This window comes from Triticum dicoccoides, chromosome 4B, assembly GCF_002162155.2.
Source record: "Triticum dicoccoides isolate Atlit2015 ecotype Zavitan chromosome 4B, WEW_v2.0, whole genome shotgun sequence".
NCBI classification, from domain to species: Eukaryota; Viridiplantae; Streptophyta; class Magnoliopsida; order Poales; family Poaceae; genus Triticum; species Triticum dicoccoides.
Genome location: NC_041387.1, coordinates 655,619,585 through 655,627,158, shown reverse-complemented (window position 1 = coordinate 655,627,158; position 7,574 = coordinate 655,619,585). Strand labels below are relative to the sequence as shown.

At 44.5% G+C, this 7,574-nt stretch overlaps 1 protein-coding gene across 1 annotated transcript; it reads left to right on the top strand.

The window, feature by feature from the left end:
• The first annotated feature begins 6,842 nt into the window (after positions 1-6,842).
• Positions 6,843-7,409, top strand: LOC119292993 (zinc finger protein 1-like). Its single transcript, XM_037571615.1, has one exon. The coding sequence runs from the start codon at positions 6,873-6,875 to the stop codon at positions 7,407-7,409; it is 537 nt and encodes a 178-aa protein (XP_037427512.1). The 5' UTR covers positions 6,843-6,872.
• The last annotated feature ends 165 nt before the right edge of the window (positions 7,410-7,574 follow it).

The following is a 7,574-nucleotide window of genomic DNA, read 5'->3' as shown; positions in this document are numbered from 1 at the left end:
TTTGAGTTTGAAACTATTATTCTTAAAACCAATAATTATTTAGTAACACAAATATTTCTTGAATAAGTAGTCTAACCATAGTTTGACCAAAAATCAAAAAAACATAAATTTGAGAATAACTTTTTCCTTTCAGAATCTGAGGTTTCTAAAAATTTGCAAAACGGCCTACGGCCGTCGACATCGGAACCATATTTTCGTGCTTTTTGAAATATTATACATTTTTTCGACATCGTATGCAAAAGTTATAGTTGTTTTACTTTTTCATAACACTTTTTTGCAAAACATGTCCAAATATAAGTTTTTTAATTTTCCAAATTTGTAGGTGCATTAACATAACTACATCTTGAAGGATATTAATTTTTGAAGTTTTTGTCATTTTCTTTTGTTTTTTTAAACTAAAATGGCGATACACAGGGGGGGTAGAGTTTGAACCCCTTTAGTCCGGGATGGTGTCCATCCAATCCTACCGTCAACTACATCTGGTAGCACCGTCCCAGCCAGAGTCACAACTAAGGTTAACCAAGCCAGAGTCACGTTCTATTAAAGTGGCAAAAAGAATTACTTTTTAATATAGCAAAACTAATTCTATCAACTAGTATTAAAGGCTAAACAACTATTAATACACAACAGTAGGAAAATTAATATTAATTAATTATAAAAACTTATCTACTGTTGTCTAACAGAAGCATACTTCAACATGTTAAAATCTACAAAAAGAACTAACTAAAAATAATTGAAAACAACAATTAAAGGACTAAAACAACTATATAAGCAAAGCAGTACTATTTTAATTAAAAATCTTAATCTAAATTATTCTAAAAATAACCAAATAAATCTTACTGTGACAACAATCTCACATGTGACTAGGAGCAAATAGAATTAAATTTAAAACTATTATAAAACTCAAATTATTCACAATCTAGGGTTTGAAGCAAATTTGAACAAATTCATATTTAAATCATTCAAATTTGAAAACTAGTGGAACAAACAGAAACTAGACAAAATTTTGAATCTAATGCAAAAAGAATCACTCAAAACATCAAATATCCTAAAAGATATAAACAATTTAAAACAGAAACTAAAAACAAAAAACAAATGAAAAAAGAAAAAACAAATTTAAGAACCCCTTTAGTCCCGGCTTGAGACACGAACCGGTACTAAAGGGCATCGCACCCTTTAGTCCCGATTGGTGTCTCAAACCGGGACTAAAGGTCTAACCTTTAGTCCAGGTTTGAGACATGAACCAGGACTAAAGTTCATCGCACCATTTAGTACCAGTTCGTGTCTCAAACCGGGACTAAAGGTCTCATTTAAACCGGGACTAATGCCTTCTCAACGCCCTAGCCGCTCGAACCGGGACTAATGCTCACATTAGTCCTGGTTCATAATGCAACCGGGACTAATGTGTACATTGAGCTTGGACCAAAAGCCATGTTTTCTACTAGTGACTTGTCAAGAGATGCTATAGGTTTGAAGACATAATACCCCAAATGCTTAGCCTTATACTCCCTCCGTCCCATAATATAAGAGCGTTTTTGACACTAGGAGGGAGTAGAAGATTCTTTGATTGTAATTATACATTTATACATGCACATGCTTGAAACTGAAAATCAGTTACTATTCCAGCGTCTATCTCAAAGCAAAAATAATAATCAGATAAACAATAATTAGAGCTCCTTGCCTCCTTTTGGATGCAATGCTCAAGCCTCCGGATGCCAAGCAGCAATCACACTAAACCTTTGGTTTGAACACATACAGTAGAAGAACAACAATGTCACTAAAATAATACTGTCGGGAAAGAACATACCGGAGATGAGATGCGCCGTGTCATATGCTCTGATTCTGCAAATCAATCATAAGTAAGCAATAAAAATGCCAATATGATTCATACTAATGTGTGAGAGAGAGAGATGCAGGACTGGAACTGCAGGTTGTACATGGTGAGTTTCATTTGTTTATTCCTTCAAGAACATTAAAGAACGAAAATGATTTTTTTCTTCACGTCTAGTGTTTCTAATCAGAATCAAACTGATCGGAGAGATGAGCACGAACCATCATATCTCGGCACATGCTTGTCGGCAGTGCTTGAGTTAGAGACAATTGTAGGTGAGACCGTGGGAGAGAAAGACACGGGCCTGCTACGTGGAGGAGGTGGCCGGAGACGGAACAAAGCTTTCTTCTAAAAGTAAAACTTCTTACCACACACGAGCAGAGCTTTCAACTCAAGCTAACTCAAAAAAAATCACTCAGATCTAAGGAGATAGAGAGTAAGGAGAGTCCCCACCTTTGGTGCAGCTGATGCTAGAGGAGGACGGAGACGGTGGCACGTGTTGTACACCCAGAGCTTTGATCAACGACGGGGTGCGTGGCTTGGAGCAGCGAAGCCAACAGGGCCCGTTTCATCGGCAATGGGGTGCACGGCTCAGTTCAAGTGCCAAGATTACAGAGGCCTCGGTCAGCAGCAGCGCGCGGGTCTCTGGCATCGACGACTCACGAAGGCTTGGCTGGCAGCAGGACCTCGCCATGAACGCCACCATCGCTCTTGAAGGTGAGAGATGTTTCAATTTGGTTGTTTTGCAACGAATGGCTATATACTGTTGAACTGTGTCCAAACATAAGACCAAGGGATTGATTTATTTGTGCGAGTGAACCCGGACGAAGAAGAGGAAGAGATAATGCACCAGGGAATAAATGCTACTCCCTCCGTCTAGGTGTGTAAGTCATCTTACGAAAACCAAATAATCCCAAAACACTTAGGCGCGGTGCATTAACTCCTACCTCGTTTCTTGTCTTTTGATATCAACCAATGAGAGATGAGGGGTGTGCATGTTTTTAATGACTTGAGACTACCAAACACGACATACAGTGGTTAGTTCATTACATGCAATGCTATTAACTAGCAAATAAACATTAAAGTATCTCGTTTTTCCCTCCTCCTTGGTCACGGTGCACAACCTAAGATGACTTACTCACCTAAATGGAGGGAGTAGTCTGGGACTGGGAAAGGTATAGAACGGCGGGCCAAAAGTACCATGGCACAATTCAGTTAAGCCGTAATTAACTGCATGCAAGGTTTTTGGCAATAGTAATTAACTGGAATGAATTGATGGGCGACATGCTTGGATCAAATTTGTTGCGTGCTTGCTTTGTGTCGATTTGTGTCCTTCCGCACATTACTGGCTGGTCTCACGCGTGCATACATGCAGTTCTCACTCGCGCAGATCGCGGTTGTGTTGCCAGTGCGTGGCGAATCAGAGGGATAATGAGAGATCAATCATGCCAGAAAAATAGAGGTTTGATCGCGCACGGCGTAATATAACGGATGTGCCTCGCTTGCACCAGACGAACAGTTTTTCCTTTTTAGCTGAACTAACATGCACGGGCAAAAGTTGCTGATGTGGCACTATCGCTGAGGATGTGGCTAGACTGCTGAGGTGAAGCGAAGTGGATGGCTGCATGTTAATCAGTGACGTGAATAAGCTGCATGTCAAGAGAAATGAGATAGCGAAGATGAACTATTTAGGTATTATAAATGTCATGCATATGGAAAATTTTCGTTGAAAGAAATACTATAAAAACCCTCCAAATATTCTGCCAACCCAATGAACCCATCATATAATATTGAGAAGGGACATGGAGAAAGATCTCCGAGCTAATATAGATAATCGCTTACCAACATAAGGATGGGTGGTGCTGCATCCGTAGATCCGGTGGCACCGGGGCAGGACAGTGTCAAGTGGCAACAACGTAGTCAGTACAGTATTAATTACAGTGGCTGACAAACAAGCATGTGGATACTGTAGCGTCGACGAGTCACATCATCAACTTGCCAACGGTCGATGAGATTCCACGTACATGCTGCTCCCTTACAAGATCCTAAAAGCGGGTTTTTGTGCTCTCCGTCGTGCACTCCCGGAGGTGTGTTTTGGCCGGTCACTAGCTGTCTACCTCGGCTACAGGCTGCCGTAGGTTGCTTTCCGTGGCGAGGCAACACGTACCCACACGGAAATTAGCTGTTTCCTGTTTGGGTCTGCTCACTCCTGCTTAGCATGCTTGGTATACCGGCTGGAGCTTAAAGAGGCCTCGTCCCGTGCATTTAAGCATACAATACAGAGATCCAGTGAAGATCTGGAAGCCGAACATTCTACGCAAAATTAATAAAGTTATTTAGGGGAATAATTTAATAAAGTTATGTGTTATTTTTTAAGAGGAGTTGTGGTAAAAGAAACAAATCTTGTCCGTCAAAATTGCAACAAGTGTAGTTTTCTTACTCGCGATGAGATAATTAAACACCTATTTTGCAACGCAAGTGCGCGCTTTATGTGGTCAGTCATCTAAACAAACATCCAATTTGTATGTACCCACAAGTGTCATACTTATGGTTACTAGCTTGATGGACTTTCAAATAGGTTTAGTACGCTAATAAGTGTGGTAGTGTTTGTTTTATTATGGTCAGTTTGGCTGTAGAAATTATTTTATTCATAACAGCAAAAACTCCACTCCTTTACATGATACTTATCATTGTACACACTGTATTCGTACGTGATCAACGCTACACCAAACCGAGTACCAACCGTATTTAATCATGTTTTGTATCTGCTTGATGCTACATTTTTAATTTAAAAAACGTTCCTTATCAGAAAAAAGAGGCCTCTTACCTTACAACAACTCTAGTAGACTTTTGAAACCCCTCTACCAACTTAAAGAAACTGTTAAGCAGAGCAAATTCATTTTAAGAAATTCATTAAGTGGGTCTCTATTCCTAAAAATATTAGAGGGTCTTCTAAAACACTCATCTAGTCGTCTTTATACTAGATCCATGTTTAACACATGTCACAGAAATTCTATGATCTCGCATATCTATTGGTTGGCGGCCATGTTTCACAGGTCAAAGATATTATTAGTATTATCGCCGCATTAATAGAACACCAAGTCGGGCACACTTTTGAGATGAGATGAGAAGATTTATTAGTTTATTTTAAGGGAGAAGCATTATCTGGCCATCTTCAATGCGCACCCTCAAACCGTCCACATACGTCCGAATGCGCGGTCTGAACGTGTTGTGTCATCACCAACGCGATTCTGTATCGCTTCGCTCGGCAATCTAGACGCACTTTTTCCACAAATCGGTGACGAAGTGGTGGTGGGGGGAGGGGGATTTACGAGCGTACGGACCGCTGCCACGTCCGTTTCTGACTACCCTGGCCCACCCAAATCCCTTCCCTCGCCCGCGCGCGCTTCCCACCCGGAAAGGCCAGTTCCATTCCAGAGCGTCAGTGCCGCATTTATGTACGACCATAGCGCACACAGCCTCTCACCGACGAATGCATTGAAGCGCCGCGCCAACTGAGAGGGCGTCGACGCTCGTGCTGCTTCCCGGTGCACGCGACTGCTTCGCGTTGAAATGGCATCACGACCATCTGTCGCCCTACATCAAGGACACACGGTTGCTGAGGAACGTACTCCGGCACCACCCGTCCGAACGTCTGCCGCCCACCATTGCCATTTGCCTGCTATATAAACTCCAGCCCCGATAATAGCCGCAGTCATCCTCCTCCGGTCTCTTTCTCCTCTCCGCACCATTCCCACCATGGCCTCCTCGCGCTCGAGAGCTCTTTGGGGCAAACTATCGCTGGAGCACAAGGAGGAGATGGCCGCCATTGTTATTGGTTGGCAGGCTGACAAGCAGCCGAAGGAGATGGAAGGAGCGGCGGACGAGGTGTTTGCATGAATCTCTTTCAATTTTTAATGAACTCCGTCCTATTAGCATGAATTTCGTCCGGTTAGTTTGAACCATGGTTGAAATATATGCGGGCAACGTTGGATGACGGCATCCGGTATCAGTATCCGTGGACTGGTCTCCCTCTGTTTGCGGATGCATGTCGAAGCAAATTTGCGGGTCAACGTTGGAGATGTGGTTAGGGCATGTACAATGGTGCTATCTTAGGAGTGCTATGTAGGATAAATGATGAGGTGGAGGAAAGAGAACTCATAAGAAAAGTCTTGTCTCTCATTTAAGTGAAGACAAGAGATGATCTCTTAGCATAATATGTCTCACCATATTTTTAGGAATGACTAGTTATTGAAGATAATGCTAAGAGATGATCCATTGTAGACAAATTTGTTTGTCATCTCTAAATTACATGCAAGACTTAAAGATAAGACTCTCTTATCAATCATTGTACATGCATGCTATGTCCAAAACTCTATGCCATCGGTGTGAATCGTCCTGCTTAGGGACAATCCAGAACTACACTGTGATTGTAGTCACGGTAGACCAAGATAGGATTTGACCCTCCGACTTGAAGAGAGATATAACTTTGGGCCTCCTGAGTGATCAGATCAGTCTACATGGCCATGAGACTGCTGGCTATGGGTTAACCTAAATCAAGAATTTGTATCATGAGAGAGCGAAGAGAGAGCGAGCACCGAAGGAGTACAAGTAATCACATTGAGCTTCACACTGTATTAGTCGATTTCTGTTTTGTTTTTTTTGTTTTTTTGCGAGGAAGTCGATTTCTGTTTTAACACCAACTTGAAAGGACACGAGATGAACACGGTGGCATGCGCACCGCGATTGGAGGTTTTCTCGCAGAAGAGCAAGGAAAGGACAACAAGATGGCGACGGCGGTGGGCCTGCTCTCTCCGGCCGTACATACTCTCGCTGTCTCGCAGTCGTCGTACTCGGACGCAGCTTGTCAGGCATCCCGTACCTCAAGCATTTGCTGATGACTTGATTTTATCTGCGCGCTGCTCCTTTTGTTTCAGCCAGAAGAACAAGGTACTGAGGTACTCATGCATAAATGGACATTACCATATTACCATATGCTCCAGTTTGTAGCTCGTCTTTGTACGTAGCTAGCTAGGCATACATGGACCTGTCTCTGGCCTTAGGTCGCCCGGGAACCGGCGGCAGTGGGGCGGCCGGCCGGCGAGCATACAGCGGCGGGCTGGCCGATGATGAGGCACGGCCGTTGTTCCCGTGCCTCTTTTGCGACAGGAAATTCCTCAAGCCGCAGGCCCTCGGTGGCCACCAGAACGCGCACAGGGAGGAGCGCGCGGCTGGCTGGAACCCCTACGTCTACGGCCGCCCACCCGCTGACAGTGCCGCCTCGTCTCGCGCCGCCGCCACCGACAACTTCAACCCTATCGCCACGCACGGTGGTGGCGGGGGCGCCGCCCCACCGCCCCTCCATGTCGTTCTTGAGGCTGGCACGCTGGCTCCGTCGGCCCACGGCGTGCGAGTGGCAGCCGCGCCCTCAACAGGCCCCCCAAGGCCTTTTTTTGTCGCCGGCGCTGAAAATTCGGCCCAGCCGCGCCCCCAGAAGCCCAATTTTCGCGGCTTGGGCCGATTTTGGCGCCGGCAGACCCAGACCGATCCTGGCGCGCTGGGGGCGCCGGGGAAATAGAATTTGGCGCGAACAGGATTGGGTTCTCCGAGTCAGCGACTCGCCGCCTTCGTCGTCCTCATCGCGTCAGTTCCCACGGGAATCAATGCCAACGCTGCCACGCCGGTCTTATATGTAGTGTCCTTGGGTAGGGTATGTAGGTCAGGCCTAGGACCCTACCTAGGT

What these genes read in the sequence shown, in the direction of transcription:
- LOC119292993 (XM_037571615.1), top strand. Translation starts at nt 6,873, where the DNA reads ATGGACCTGTCTCTGGCCTTAGGTCGCCCGGGAACCGGCGGCAGTGGG.